Source organism: Bubalus kerabau, chromosome X (assembly GCF_029407905.1).
Source record: "Bubalus kerabau isolate K-KA32 ecotype Philippines breed swamp buffalo chromosome X, PCC_UOA_SB_1v2, whole genome shotgun sequence".
Lineage (NCBI taxonomy): Eukaryota > Metazoa > Chordata > Mammalia > Artiodactyla > Bovidae > Bubalus > Bubalus kerabau.
This window is the reverse complement of record NC_073647.1, coordinates 69,097,995-69,114,675: the sequence shown is the minus strand read 5'-3', so window position 1 is coordinate 69,114,675 and position 16,681 is coordinate 69,097,995. Positions and strand designations below refer to the sequence as shown.

Here is a 16,681-nt window from a genome sequence, read left to right as displayed (position 1 = left end):
TATTTCTCTGGGATAGATGCTCAAGAGTGCAGTTGCTAGGTCATGTGGTAGTTGAGTGTTTAATTTTATAACAAACTGTTACACTGTTTTCCAGAGAGACTGTACCATTTTTTACATGCCCACCAGTGATGTACAAGTGATCTAATTTGTCTGTGTCCTAAACTTTTGGTACTTTCACTATTTTTTTTTTCATTTTAGCCATTCTGATAGATGTGTAGTGATATCATTGAAATTTTAATTTGCATTTTCCTAATGACTAATGATGTTGAACATCTTTTTCATGGGCTTATTTGTCATGAGCATATCCTTTTTGATGAAATGTCAGTTTTCATATTTTGTCCATTTTCTAATTGGATTTTTAAAAATTCATTGCAGTTGTTATTTGTAATGACATAGAACATATAGCAACCCAAATATCCATCCTAGGAGCATGCATAAATAAGTTGATGTCATATTTGTTCAGTGGGATATTGTACAAGTATTTAAAAATTCACATGAACAAACTTGACTTACATCAACGTAGGTTAATTTTAAAAACATAACGTGTGAAATGTGCGAGTTGAAGAATTATGTGTAGAATATATCTATTGTATCAAATATAAAAGTCTTCTGAATCACATTGTGTAATTTTTATGAAGATATATATATTCAGCAAAATGTAGTACCATTGCTGGCAATATTTAACCACAAATTCAAGTCTGTGATTATGGCAGGAAAGGTAAGAAGTATATGGTATGATTGTGGGAAGTTACACAAAGGGCATCGTTGCTAGCTGGAATCTCATTTTATTAAAAACAGGAAAAGAAATAAAGTTATCAGGGTAAGATAAAATAAACCTTTATGTGGGGTATAGCCATATTTATTATATCATTATTTTTGTACTATGTGTCATTAAAATATTTTAAAATAAGAAAGCACTTTTTAAAAATAATAAATTAATACCAATATGTAACAATATATTTCAACTTTATATGTTTATTTATTTAGAACATTATGAAGCTTGATTAGATGATTAATTTGGTTACTGAGAATTATATCTTGTTGGTTACTATTTTTTAAAACTTTTTATCCTGTATTGGGGTATAGCTGATTAACAATGTTGTGATAGTTTCAGGTAAACAGCAAAGGGACTCAGCCATACATATACATGTATCCTGCTGCTGCTGCTGCTAAGTCGCTTCAGTCGTGTCTGACTCTGTGCGACCCCATAGACGGCAGCCCACCAGGCTCCCCCGTCCCTGGGATTCTCCAGGCAAGAACACTGGAGTGGGTTGCCATTTCCTTCTCCAATGCATGAGAGTGAAAAGTGAAAGGAAAGTCGCTCAGTTGTGTCCGACTCTTAGCAACCCCATGGACTGCAGCCTACCAGGCTCCTCCCTCCATGGGATTTTCCAGGCAAGAGTACTGGAGTGGGGTGCCATTGCCTTCTCTGATACATGTATCCATTCTCCCCCAAATCCCCTTCCCATCCAGGCTGCCATATAACATTGAGCAAAGTTCCATGTGCTATACAGTAGGTCCTTGTTGGTTATCCCTAACTGGATTTTTTTAACTGTTGTTTTGAGAGGTTATTGTGTATTCCAGCTACTACTAGTCGTTTGCTAGCTATGTGGTTTGCAGATATTTTCTCCTACTCTGTAGCTTGTCTATTCTTAACAGAGTTGTTCTAGGACAAAAATTTTACAATTAAGTCCAGTTTATCAGTTTTTCCTTTTATGAATCATGCTTTTGGTGTCAAGTCTAAGAGCTTTTTGTGTAGTCCTATATCCCACCCCCCCCCATTTTCTGTTTTTTTTTCCTACAAGTTTTATTGTTTATATTTTACATTTAAGGCTATGATCCTTTTTGAGTTAATTTTTGTATAAGATGAGAGGTTTAGATCAACTTCTTTTCCCTTTATGGAAAATTTTCCCTTATCAAATTGTTTCCTAGAATTACTGTTCCATAGATCTATGTCTTTCCCTCCACCAATGCCACACTCTCTTCATTAATGTAGCTATATACTAAGCCTTAATATCTTGGAGACTGATATCTCCCACTTTATTTTTCTCCATCAAGGTTGTTTTCGCTATTTTAATTTGTTTGCATTTCTATAAAAGTTTACTGGGCTGTGATTTGATAGGGATTACATTAAATTTATATCATTATGAGCTACCAGGGGCTTCCTTGGTGGCTCAGATGGTAAAGAACCGCCTGCAATGCAGGAGACCCGAGTTCTTTCCCTGGGTTGGGAAGATCCCCTGGAGGAGGGCATGACAACTCATTCCAGTATTCTTGCCTGGAGAATCTCCATGGACAGAGGAGCCTGGTGGGCTACAGTCCATGGGATCACAAAGAGTCGGGGACAACTGAGCAACTAAGCACACACACATTAAATCTATAGATCAGTTTGAGGGGAAATGGACATCTTTCCCATGTAGAGTCTTCTCATGCATGAACATAGTATGTCTAAATATTTATTTAGATCTTCTGTGATTTCTTTTATCAGCATTTTGTAATTTTCAGCACTCACATCATATATATGTTTTGGTTTTGTTAGACTTATACTTAAGTGTTTCATTTTATTTGTAGTGATTATAAATGATATTGTGTTTTAAATTCTGGTTTCCACATGTTCATTTTTACTGCATAAAATCACAATTTTTAATGTTGATCTTGTATGCTTGCTGAATTCACTTCTTAGATCTAAGAGTTTGATTTGGGGAGTTTTGTTTTTTGTTTTTGATTCCTTGGGATTTCTACAGAGGTAGTTACATCATCTGCAAAAAGGGACGGTTTTATTTCTTTCTTCCAATTGGTATGCTATTTCTTTCTTTTTGTTACATTGCACTGGCTAGAGCTTCAGTACCATGTTGAATAAGAGTGATGAGAGCAAACATCTTTGCCTTGCCTCTGAGTTTAGTCTTTCACTAGAAGTATATGATTTTAGCTATAGGTTTTTTAAAATAGATGCTTTTTAAATCAAATTGAGTTAATTCCACTCTTTTCCTGACTTCTTTTTAATCACTAATTTTTATCATTCATGAATATTGGATTTTGTCAATGCTTTTTCTACACCAATTGATATAATCATATGATTTTTCTTCTTTAACTTATTGATATGGTGGATTACATTGACACATTCTTTAAAAATATTTATGTATTTATTTGGCTGTATCAGATCTCAGTTGCAGTACACAGGATCTCTGTTGGGCTCCAGAACATGCAGGTTCAGTAGTTTCCGTGTGTGGGCTTAGCTGCCTCTGCAACATGTAGGGTCTTAGTTCCCTGACCAGAGATCAAACTTGCATCCTTACATTGCAAGGCAGATTCTTAACCACTGAACGACTGGGGAAGTCCCTACATTGACATGGTTTTAAACATCAAATGAATCAGCCTTACATTTATGGAATAAATTCTACTTGGTCCTAGTTTTTAGTTCCTTTTATATATTATTGGATTTGGTTTGCTAGAATTTCTTGAGGATCTCTAAGTGTTTGAGAGATTTAAAAAATTTTATTTTACATTGGAATATATTTGATTTACAATGTTGTATTAGGTTCGGGTGTACAGCAAAGTGATTCAGTTATATATATCCATATATCCATTCTTCTTCAGATTATTTTCCCATATAGGTTACTACAGAGTATTGAGTAGAGTTCCCTGTGTTATACATAGGTCTTTGTTGATGATCTGTCTTTTATATAGTAGTGTGTATATCTTAATCCCAAACTCTTAATTTATCCCCCTCCATCTCTCTGGTGCGGAGAAGGCAATGGCACCCCACTCCAGTACTCTTGCTTGGAAAATCCCGTGGACGGAGGAGCCTGGTAGGCTTCAGTCCATGGGGTTGCTAAGAATCGGACACGACTGAGTGACTTCACTTTCACCTTTCACTTTCATGCATTGGAGAAGGAAATGGCAACCCACTCTGGTGTTCTTGCCTGGAGAATCCCAGGGATGGCAGAGCCTGACCCGCGGCGGTCTATGCGGTCGCACAGAGTCGGACACAACTGAAATGACTTAGCAGTAGCAGTAGCATCTCTCTGGTGAGAGATTTTTAAATGTTCATGAGAGATGTTGAGGAGAAGGGAATGGCAACCCACTCCAGTACTCTTGCCTAGAAAATCCCATGGACGGAGGGGCCTGGTAGGCTGCAGTACATGGGGTTGCTAGGAGTCAAGACATGACTGAGCGACTTCACTTTCACTTTTCACTCTCATGCATTGGAGAAGGAAATGGCAACCCACTCCAGTGTTCTTGCCTGGAGATTCCCAGGGACGGGGGAGCCTGGTGGGCTGCCGTCTATGGGGTCGCACAGAGTCAGATACGACTGAAGTGGCTTAGCAGCAGCAGCAGCAGCAGAGAGATGTTGATCTGTAGTTTTCTCCTTTTTTATACTGTCATTTTTAGTTTTGTTATTAGGGTAATACTGGCTTCTATTTTTAGAAGCATTTATGAGCTCTTCTTGATTCTTCTTTAGGTATTTAGTATAATTCTCCAGTGAAACCACCTGGGCCTGGATATTTCTTTTGGGAAAGCTTTTTACATACAAAGTCAATTTCTTTAATGCTTCTAGGTCTATTCAGATTAGCTTGGTTGAATTTTCATAATCTGTGGTTATTATAATTTGTGGTACACTTCTACTAGGTCCTTTAATTTATAAGCATAAAGTTGTTCATAGGATTTTTATCCTTTTATTGGCTGCAGGGTCTGTAGTGATATACCCTGTTTTATTTCTATATTGGTGATTTGTGTTCTCTAATTTATTTTTTTCTATTTTGGTAAAGGTTTATCAATTTTACTGATTTTTTTTCTGAAGAATTAAGCCGCTTGTTTCATTGCTTTTACTCAGTAGTGTTCCTGGTTTCAATTTCATTGATAACTGATCTTATCTTCATTATTTCCTTCCTTTTGCTTGCTTTGGGTTCATTTTGCTCTTTTTCAGTTTTCTGGAATTAGGAAGTTAGATTTTTATTTGCAACCTCTCCTTGTTTCTAAAAGATTTGGCAAATCTAATACAGTTATGTAAAGTTTAAAAATAAAATAAAATTAAAAAAAAAAAAAAAAAAAAAGTATTCTCTTCTAAGGCTTTCCTGATAATCAGCATTTTTGAAACCTCAGTTGTCATCTCTAACCATCAGTTTCACTAATGTTTCTCTGACTATCTGTTCTAAAGCTTCATGTTAACAAATATCTGCACGTAAGATATCCCATGGCACCTCAAACTAAACTTATATAAAACTAAATTCATTATCTTCACTCTCTCCTGGGCCTCCCAGGTCTGTAACTCCTTCTACTTTTCTTTTTTTCAGTTGATTGCTGCTATTTATTCAGGACTTAAGGTAGGCTGAATAAATTTCATTCAGTTGAATCAGTTCAGTTGCTCAGTCATGTCCTACTCTTTACGACCCTATGGACTGCAGTGTGCCACGCTTCCCTGTCCATTGCCAACTCTCTGAGCTTGCTAAACTCATGTCCATTGAGTCAATGATGCCATCTAACCATCTCATCCTCTGTCATCCCCTTCTCCTCCCACCTTCAATCTTTCCCAGCATCAGGGTCTTTTCCAGTGAGTCGGTTCTTTGCATCATGTGGCCAAAGTATTGAAGTTTCAGCTTCAGCATCAGTCCTTCCAATGAATATTCAGGACTGATTTCCTTTAGGATGGACTGGTTAGATTTCCTTGTAGTCCAAGGCACTCTCAAGAGTCTTCTCCAACACCACAGTTAAAAGCATCTATTCTTTGGTGCTCAGCTGTCTTTATAGTCCAACTCTCACATCCATCCATGACTACTGGAAAAACCGTAGCTTCAACTAGATGGACCTTTGTTGGCAAAGTCATGTCTCTGCTTTTTAATATGCTGTCTAGGTTGGTCATAGCTTTTCTTCCAAGGGGCAAGTGTCTTTTAATTTCATGGCTGCAGTCACCATCTGCAGTGATTTTGGAGCCCAAGAAAATGAAGTCTCTCACTGTTTCCACTGTTTCCCCATCTATTTGCCATGAAGTGATGGAACCAGATGCCATGATCTTAGTTTTCTGAATGTTGAGTTTTAAGCCAACTTTTCCACTCTCCTCTTTCACTTTCATCAAGAGGCTCTTTAGTTCTTTTCTGCTTTCTGCCATCAGGGTGGTGTCATCTGCATATCTGAGGTTATGGATATTTCTCCCGGCCATCTTGATTCCAGTTTGCGCTTCCTCCAGCCCAGTATTTCTCATGATGTACTCTGTATATAAGTTAAATAAGCACGGTGACAATATACAGCTTTGGCGTACTCCTTTCCCAATTTGGAACCAGTCTGTTGTTCCATGTCTAGTTCTAACTGTTACTTCTTCACCTGCATACAGATTTCTCAGGAGGCAGGTCAGGTATTCTCATCTCTTTAAGAATTTTCCACAGTTTATTGTGATCCACACAGTCAAAGGCTTTGGCATAATCAATAAAGCAGAAGTAGATGTTTTTCTGGAACTATCTTGTTTTTTTGATGATCCAACAGATGTTGGCAATTTGATTTCTGGCTCCTCTGCCTTTTCTAAATCCTGCTTGAACATCTCGAAGTTCATGGTTCACATACTGTTGAAGCCTGGCTTGGAGAATTTTGAGCATTACTTTGCTAGCGTGTGAGATGAGTGCAATTGTGTGGTAGTTTGAACACTCTTTGGCATTGCCTTTCTTTGGGATTGGAATGAAAACTGACCTTTTCCAGTCCTATGGGCACTGCTGAGTTTTCCCAATTTGCTGGCATATTGAGTGCAGCACTTTCACAGCATCATTGTTTAGAATTTGAAATAGGTCAACTGAATTCCATCACCTCCACTAGCTTTGTTCATAGTGATGCTTTCTAACACTCACTTGACTTCACATTCCAGGATGTGTGGCTCTTGGTGAGTGATCACGCTATCATGGTTATCTGGGTCATGGCGATCTTTTTTGTATAGTTCTTCTGTGTATTCTTGCCACCTCTTCTTAATATCTTCTGCTTCTGTTAAGTCCATACCATTTCTCTCCTTTATTGTGCCCATCTTTGCATAAAATGTTCCCTTGGTATCTCTAATTCTCTTGAAGAGATCTCTAGTCTTTCCCATTCTATTTTTACTCTATATCTTTGCATTGATAACTGAGGAAGGCTTTCTTGTCTCTCCTTGCTATTCTTTGGAACTCTGCATTCAAATGGGTATATCTTTCCTTTTCTCCTTTGCCTTTAGTGTCTCTTCTTTTCTCAGCTATTTGTAAGGCCTTCTCAGACAACCATTTTGCCGTTTTGCATTTCTTTTTCTTGGGGATGGTCTTGATCACTGCCTCCTGTATAATGTCATGAACTTCCATCCATAGTTCTTCAGGTACTCCGTCTATCAGATCTAACTCCTTGAATCTATCTATCACTTCCACTGTATAATCATGAGGGATATGATTTAGGTCATACCTGGATGATCTAGTGGTCTTACCCACTTTCTTCAATTTAAGTCTGAATTTGACAATAAGGAGTTCCTGATCTGAGCCACACTCAGCTCCCGGTCTTGTTTTTCCTGACTGTATAGAGCTTCTCCATGTTTGGCTGAAGAGAATATAATAATCTGATTTCCTTATTGACCATCTGGTGATGTCCATGTGTGGATTCATCTCTTTTGTTGTTGGAAGACAGTGTTTTTTATGACCAATGAATTCTCTTGGCAAAACTGTGTTTGCCTTTGCCCTGCTTCATTTTGTACTCCAAGCCCAAATTTTCTTGTTACTCCAGGTATCTCTTGACTTCCTACTTTTGCATTCCAGTCCCCTATAGTGAAAAGGACATCCTTTTTTGGTTTAGTTCTAGAAGGTCTTGTAGGCCTTCATAGAACCATTCAGCTTCAGCTTCTTCAATATTACTGGTTAGGGCATAGACTTGGATTGAGTATTGATATTCAGCAATGAGCAAGCCTATGTTTCTTGTGTCTCCTGCACTGGCAGGTGGATTCTTTACTGCTCATCCACCAGGGAAGCCCATTGATGATTATACTTTTTAAATAGCTCTTGAATCTTTTCTTTTAAGTAGATTTCTGTTACTGCCTTATTTAGGGTCTTCTTCATCTCCTACCTTAAAAGTAGAGCAGTTTTATTAGGTTTATGAAAAATATCAGCCCTTTGTCCACATCACATTTCCCATTCCCCAGAAACATACTCATTGGTTAAGCTGTTTTTAAAAAAAAATTTCTATATCTGTAAAAACTGTATATATTACTTTGTAGTTTTTCCATTTTAGGCCTTCTTTTTACCACACCCATTTCTTTCTCTCTATCCATGTGTAATATATTATTAATAAAATATGAATGCAATATACAATTATATATATATATAATTATGCAATACATATAATATATGTGGGGCTTCCCTGGTGGCTCTAATGGTAAAGAATCTGCCTGCAATGCAGGATACCCCAGTTCGATTCCTGGGTTGGGAAGATGGCAACCCACTACAGTATTCTTGCCTGGAGAATTCCATGGACAGAGGATCCTGGTGGGCTGCAGTCCATGTGGTCACAAAGAGTCAGACACGACTGAGCGACTAGCACCACCTTTCATTATATGTATACCACCATAGGTATATGGCGTTTATATATTTTATATATACACACACACACACACACACACACACACACATATATATATATACCCTCCCGCCCCCCCATCCCACCTTTCTGCTACTGCTACTATTGCTAAGTCACTTCAGTCATGTCCCACCTTTCTAGATGATCACAAAGTACCAGGCTGGGCTCCCTGTGTTATACAGCAGCTTCCCACTAGTTACCTGTTTTACACATGATAGTATACACATGTAAATGCTAGTTTCTCAATTGATCTTACCTTCTCCTCCTTCCCCAACTGTGTCCACATGTCTGTTCTCTATGTCTCCATCTCTATTCCTGCCCTGCAAATAGGTTCATCAGTAGTATTTTTCTAGATTCCATATGTATACATTAATATATGGTATTTGTTTTTCTAACTTACTTCGCTCTGTATAACAGGGTCTAAGTTCATCCACCTCACTACAACTGACTCACATTCATTCCTTTTTATGACTGAGTAATATTCCATTGTATATATGTACCATATCTTCTTTATCCATTCATCTGTCAATGAACATCTGGGTTGCTTCCGTGTCCTAACTGTTGTAAATAGTTCAGCACCACTTTAAATTACCTTTTCCTGCTAATTCCAAATCCTTTCTAGGGTTCAGATGTTACAGTTTTCAAAATTTTGTTCTTGTCTACTTTATTACATCTTTGTCCTTGTGGTTTTGTGCTTTATGTTTTTCTTCTTTTTTTTTAATCTCCTTACTGCCATTTCACAAGTGTTTTGGAATGCAGCAGCAATAAATGCATATGTTTATGTCTTTAATTAGTCTTTTATTGGTCTCATTTTCCCAGTGTTACCCCAATCCGATTCACTTTTACACAACTGCCAGATTGATTTTGATATAATGATACTCTCTGCTAATCATGTCTTCAGTACTTCCCATTGCTCTGTATTTTTTATTTGCATAATATACAGAGTGCCATGTATAATCTAGCCCCTACCTATTTTTCAGCCTCATCTTTTGTTTGCAGCATTACTTTTTCAAATTGAAGTATAGTTTATTTACAATATTGTGTTAGTTTCAGGAATACAGCATATGATTCAGCTATCTTGCAGGTTATGTTCCATTATAGGTTATTACAAAATATTGAGTATGGTTTCCTGTGCTATGCAGTAAATCCTTGCTGCTTAACTGTTTTATGTATAGTGGATTGTGTCTGTTAATCTCATACCCATAATTTGTCCCTCCTTTCCTTTCCACTTTGGTAACCGTAAGTTTGTTTTCTATGTTTGTGAGTAATATTTATGGTTTTACAAACACTCAGTTTTCGTTTATCCATATTTTTAGATATTTAGTTGATTCTCCCAGCATACCCCACCCCATCATTGTCTGCCTGGTAATTGCTCCCATGTCAGATCATCTCTTCTATGAAGCCTTCCTTGACTTCTGTTTTTAATAGCTTGTTCTATATACAATAATGTCAGCATTTATCATACACTGTTGTAGTTATTTATTCACATATTTACCTTCATTACTGGGATTTGAGCTTCTTGATGATAGAGGTTATATTTAGTTATTTCTCTATCTTCAGAACTTAGCATTGTCTGAGATGAACTTGAGCTTCCCTGGTAGCTCAGACAGTAAAGTGTCTGCCTGCAGTGCAGGAGACCTGGGTTCAATCCTTGGGTCAGGAAGATCCCCTGAAGAAGGAAATGGCAAGCCATCCCAGTACTCTTGCCTGGAAAATTCCATGGATGGAGGAGCCTGGTATGCTACAGTCCATGGGATTGCAAAGAGTCAGACATGACTGAGTAACTTCATTGGTTCACTGGAGATGAACTTGGGGGCCAGTATATATGTTTTTAATTTATTTGTCCCCTGGTATTTACACTGCACACTGTACTCAGTCTTTGATGGTAAAACAGATACAGAGGTAACAGACATGTGTACATGAATATTATTCCATATTATTAAATAGTCTACATTTTAATAGTTGTTAAATTTTACATTATAAGGATACACTATTATTTAAATAGTACCTGTTGTTACATATTAGTTAATGTTTCTAGCTTTTTGCTTTTTTAAATTGTGCTTCAGTGAGCCCCAATGTAGGTAAATTTTAGGATATATCCATGGTTATTGGACGTAGATAAAGTTCTTAGAAGTTAAAATGCTGAATTAGGAGTAATATTTGTTTTAAAGGCTTTTGACTTATGGTTCTTTCCAAGTAAGTTGCCCTAATTATATTTTCACCACCAATTCATTGTTGTTGTTCAGTCACTAAGTCGTGTCCTACTCTTTGTGACCCCATGAACTGCAGCATGCCAGACTTCCCTGTCCTTCACTATCTCCCAGAATTTGCTCAAACTCATATCCATTGAATCAATGATACTATTCAACTGTCTCATCCTCTGTCGTCTGCTTCTCCTCCTGCCTTCAAACTCTCCCAGCATCAGGGTCTTTTCCAGTGAGTAGGTTCTTCACGTCAGGTGGCCAAAGTACTGGAGCTTCAGCTTCAGCATTAGTCCTTCCAATAAATATTCAGGGTTGAATTCCTTTAGGATTGACTGGTTTTATTGCCTTGCTGTCCAAGGGACTCTCTCAATAGTCTTCTCCAGCATTATAATTCAAAAGCATCAATTCTTTGGTGCTCAGCCTTCTTTATGTTTTCCAACTCTCACATCCATACAATTCATTAGGTACCCATTTTTCTGCACCTGAAAGCATCATCACTACCACCATCATCATTGTTATCATTCCTTGCTCAAAGTTATAGATGAAAATAATATTTCCCTTGTTTAATTTACATTCCTGTCATTATTAATGAGGTTGAGTCTTTTAAAAATGTTTATAAACAATTTCCTAGGAAACTTCATTTCCTAAGTTGCCTATTTGTGTCTTTTGATCATTTTTTGTCAGATTATTTTTTCCTTTAATACCCCAATTGTTTTTCTAAAAGGAGAATAAGAGGTATACTATAGTAATGTTTATGAGAATACTTTGCTTCTGTTGATAGTGAATTTAATAGCATCTATGACACACCCTTATGGCAGAAAGTGAAGAGGAACGCCTCTTGATGAAAGTGAAAGAGGAGAGTGAAAAATTTGTCTTAAAGCTCAACATTCAGAAAACGAAGATCATGGCATCTGGTCCCATCACTTCATGGGAAATAGATGGGGAAACAGTGGAAACAATGTCAGACTTTGTTTTTTTGGGCTCCAAAATCACTTCAGATCGTGATTGCAGCCGTGAAATTAAATGACGCTTACTCCTTGGAAGAAAAGTTATGACCAACCTAGATAGCATATTGAAAAGCAGAGACATTACTTTGCCAACAATGGTCCGTCTAGTCAAGGCTATGGTTTTTCCAGTGGTCATGTATGGATGTGAGGGTTGGACTGTGAAGAAAGCTGAGCGCCGAAGAATTGATGCTTTTGAACTGTGGTGTTGGAGAATACTCTTGAGAGTCCCTTGGACTGCAAGGAGATCCAACCAGTCCATTCTGAAGGAGATCAGCCCTGGGTGTTCTTTGGAAGGAATGATGCTAAAGCTGAAACTCCAGTACTTTGGCCACCTCATGCGAAGAGTTGACTCATTGGAAAAGTCTCTGATGCTGGGAGGGATTGGGGGCAGGAGGAGAAGGGGACGACAGAGGATGAGATGGCTGGATGGCATCACCGACTGGATGGATGTGAGTTTGAGTGAACTCTGGGAGTTGGTGATGGACAGGGAGGCCTGGCGTGCTGCGATTCATGGAGTCGCAAAGAGTCAGACACAAAGAGTCAGTTCAGTAAGAGCGACTGAACTGAACTGAACTAATATTTATATGTATAACTTAAAAGTAATTACAGTAGAAGGCTATGCTTGTGTTTAATGACCAAATTGCTAATTTTCATAAATTTCTATGAAAATCTTGCAATCTTTATCTGATATATTTGCAAGTAGACTAAGTAAGGTAAAGAAAACGTCTGTCCCTAAACAGAATGGAGCTAGCTGGAAGCAGTTTTACCAGAACCTTTTTGGGGGAAGTCATTTTTAAGAAATATTTTAAACACACAAATATGCTGTCTTAAATAATAGCTGTTTAAAGATATAGGCCTGTGCAAACATCACACCATCCACTTTTAGAACATTTCTATTACCTCTAAAAGTTCTCTCTAGCTTGTTTGTTGTTAATCCCCATTCCTACTCTGAACCCTAGGCAGCTACTTATTTACTTTCTGTCTATTGATTTGCCTTTTCTGGAGAGTTTAATTAAATGGAATCATATTATATGTGGCCTTTTCTGTCTGACCTAATGTTTTCCAGGTTCATCTGTGTTGTAACATATCTCTGTTTTGTATTCCTCTTCATTGCTGTGTAGTATTCCAGTGTATGGACATATCATATCTTGTTTATCCATTCATCAGTTGTTTGATGTTTGTGTTTTGTCTTCCAAATATAATTTTAGCTCTTTAGGTTTAACCAGTAGTCCACCTTGTTCATAGTTAGAGGTAGGAATTCAACTTCATTTCCATGTAGACATTCAGTTGTCCTTGTATTATCTGTTGAAGACTATGCTTCCCCCATTGAATTATCTTGGCACCTTTGTTAAAAATGAATTGACCATAAATGTAAGATTTTTTCTGGACATTTTTTCTGTTCCATTGATCTCTGTGGCTATCCTATGATAATACCATACTGTCTTGATTACCGTTGCTTTGTAATAAGTTTTAAAACTGGGTGATATAATTCCTGTAATTTATTATTCTATTTCAGATTATTTTAGCTGTTTTGGGTCCTTTGTCTTTCCATGTAAATTTTGAAGCTTGTTTATTTCTACAAAAAATAGCCCGCTGGAATTTTCATAGGCATTGCATTGAATTTGTAGATCAATTAGTGGAGAATTGACATCTTAAAACTATTGAGTCTTTCAGTCCATGAATATGGAATATCTTTTCATTTTTTTTAGATCTTCTTAGTTTCTCTTAGCAGTGATTTATAGTTTTTGTTGTACAAGTCTTATAGTTCATTTGCTGTTTATTCCTAAATTTATCTTTAGTTTATTTATTCCTGAGTGTTTTAATTCTTTTTTATGCTATTGTGAATGGAGTTGTTTTATTAATTTCAATTTCATATTGTTCAGTACAGTTCCTTTGTAAATAATGGCAAATGTGTATGGTGTATTTCCCATCAAATTTCAACTATTACTAGCATTTTACTTCTAGAATATCATATAATTTAATAGGCCTGCAGCAGTAAAAGAATCTGCCTGCAATGCAGGAGGCACAGGAAACTCAGGTTTGATCCCCGGGTTGAAAAGATCCCCTGGAGGAAGAAGCAGCTACCCACTCCAGTGTTCTTGCCTAGGAAATCCCATGGGCAGAAGCGCCTGGTGGGCTACAGTCTATAGAATCACAAAGAGTTGGACACCACTGTAGTGGCTTAACATGCACACATGCAGGGACTAATCACTGATGCATATCATGGGACCATTACTCTGGGCAGTTAAGTGCCTAGGTGCAGTTTTTGCCCTTAAAGAATGACACTTCTGAAAAATATGAAGTATGTTAATACAGAAATAGTCTTGAGAATTCAATTTGAAAACATGACAAAATATTTATGGTAAGGCTTTCTTAATAATGCTGACTTGTGTTTCTCAACATTTCATTGATTTTTAAAAATGTTTATAAATTTACTCTTTTGCATTTAATATATATCAATCAGCAAATTAAGTAGATTGTGCTTATGTTGACACTTCTGGCCTCAAGTTAATGATTTGTTGTAGTGCTCATTTGTGCTTTTATCACATTGAAAAATGTTATTTAGGGGGAAAAATTGCACCCTGCAGTTTGTTATTTCAACAGAAAGGAGATGTTTTTTGCCAGACTGTTTTCCTACCCTTTCAGTAGACAACCATCATTTAAATCACTTGTTCTTAAAAGATGTGATCTTATAGTGCCTGTATGTCATAAGATAAAAATAAGGTATTATACTTCAAAAACTCTGTAACATCTGTTCTTTTCCAATTGGCTGAAGAAAAAGTATAGTGCTCTACATTTTTTAGTTTTTCTCTTGTAAAATTTTTCTTAAATTTTTGGGCCCAGTTATTGCTTATCAGCCAGTGAGCATTAATGAACACTAAAACAAATGACCACATTTATTTATGCACATTAATAGAAAAATTCAGATTATCACACTTACTTCAACAGCTTATTTTTACTACAGAAAATTACTGTTTTATATTGTAAAACTAATGGTATTTTGTGTTGCTCTGCTCTGAGCAAATTTAAGGACCACCAAGTTAAATTAATCATTAGAATGAAATAGAAATATGAAGCTACTCAGTGTACTAATTTGCTTATAGGCAACAAAGATCTACACATTCAATTTCATGGCCATCCTGTATGGCACTTTTAGGCTGTAATGAGTAAAAAGCAGTTAACACTTCTCTTCAGCAAAACATAAATATCAGGATAGACCATAATTTCCATGAAAGCTAGGGAGAAAAAATCAAGAACACTCTTGTCCAGTAGTTTCCTACCAGATAGACACATGTTTTTCTCGTCTTTTAATACTTAACACTATTAAAATTGACATGTAAAGTTTTATCAATCATATGTTGAAGGGAGAATTAAGTTATTATGTTCCTGGGATATTTCTACCCGTGAGTAATGTTGTGTGCCTTTTCCCCTTATAGACATGCTGCAGAGGAAGGTAGAAGAGGTAACACAAATTCTAGAGGATCATCGTTGGGAAGAATACAACGTCAAGATGGCTTTTGATTAAATGACCCTATTTTGAGCATGTTGTTTTGGATTATACATTACCTTCAAATTTTGATGGTGTTCATTAGAATAGTATTTACAGCTACTATTCCCTCTTTGGTACAATAAAGTATGCATGTATTTTTTCCACTTAAATATTGTGCTGTTTGAAAATGATACTGTAGTTTGGCTTTTAGTATTAGCAAATCAAAACTTTATCAGCTCTTCTGTCTAGGCAGCAACCTCTTTGATGTTGACCCTGTGTGTCTAATTCATGGCTTACTCTCCCAGATTCCATATCTTACTGCCAGTACACATTGTCCTTTTCACTCCAGCCAGATCATAGAGAAATGTTTGCCAAAAAATAGATGCCAGCCAGTCTTTACTGGGTGCTTGTTAACATTCAGCATATAGTGTTAGCTACTGTGAAGTCTCTCTCCTCAAAGGCACTTACTGTCTCCTTTGAGATACAATTAATACAATTAATTTTCTATATGAAAATAGTATAGACAATACAAGAAAGTGTGTTATGAATTACAGAAAGTATGCTATAGAAATTCAGAGAAGTAGAACTTCCCTAGTGATCCAATGGCTCAGTCTCTGTACTCCCAATGCAAGGGGCCCTGGTTCGGTCCCTGGTCAGGGCACTAGATCCCACATGCTACAGCTAAGTTCACATGCCACAACTAAAGAGTTCATGTGCCACAATTGAAAGTCCTTGCATGCGACAACTAAAGATTCTGCCTGCCTTAACTAAGACCCAGCTCAGCCAAATAAATAAATAAATAAAAATATTAAAAGAATTTCAGAGAAGGGAGGAAGAGTTAGAGTAGATTTAGGGCTTGAATTAGGCTATTTTTAAAGGGTATGGTTCAGGCAGTTTATTTTTAATGTGCAAATAATCTGGCATTTTACTTGATTTTAGCATGTGATTAATACTTGTGGGGTTTATGTATTTATTTGTTTTTCAAGAAAAAGCCTTGTTCTTAACTTCTGATTTCTTATGTTTCGTGTTTTACCTAAATCATAAATAAAGGCGATGCTCTGAAAAATAAACTACTTAAAAAGTTTTTGAGTGACTAGTGCTAGTCGCTTGTCATTACTGTGCTGAATTTCTGTTGTACTGACTGAACATGACCATCCTGAGGGAGACATATTATGGAAGGAAAATATTTTTGAAATGAGTATTAGCGATTTACTTCACCTTATGAGTAAACCAAATATCAATACTTACATGGCCTCTTTTTTTCCCTACCCACACTTCTCAAAGTAGCAGCTTGTAATCAGATAAGTTTTTATTACCTCTCAAAGTTATAGAATATGAAAATTCAGAGGCCATTTAATTTTATGGATGATTTCTGTAGGTATACAGCTTTTGAGTATAATCTTGAGTAATCTTTA

General features: G+C 36.7%; 1 protein-coding gene across 1 annotated transcript in view; it reads left to right on the top strand.

The window, feature by feature from the left end:
* The window catches only part of NUP62CL (nucleoporin 62 C-terminal like), a 106,420-nt gene extending 90,091 nt beyond the window's left edge, over positions 1–16,329 (top strand). Inside the window, exon 11 of the mRNA XM_055565314.1 lies at positions 15,214–16,329. Within this exon, the coding sequence (XP_055421289.1) occupies positions 15,214–15,302 (89 nt within the window). The 3' untranslated portion in view covers positions 15,303–16,329. The remainder of the gene's footprint in view (positions 1–15,213) is intronic.
* The last annotated feature ends 352 nt before the right edge of the window (positions 16,330–16,681 follow it).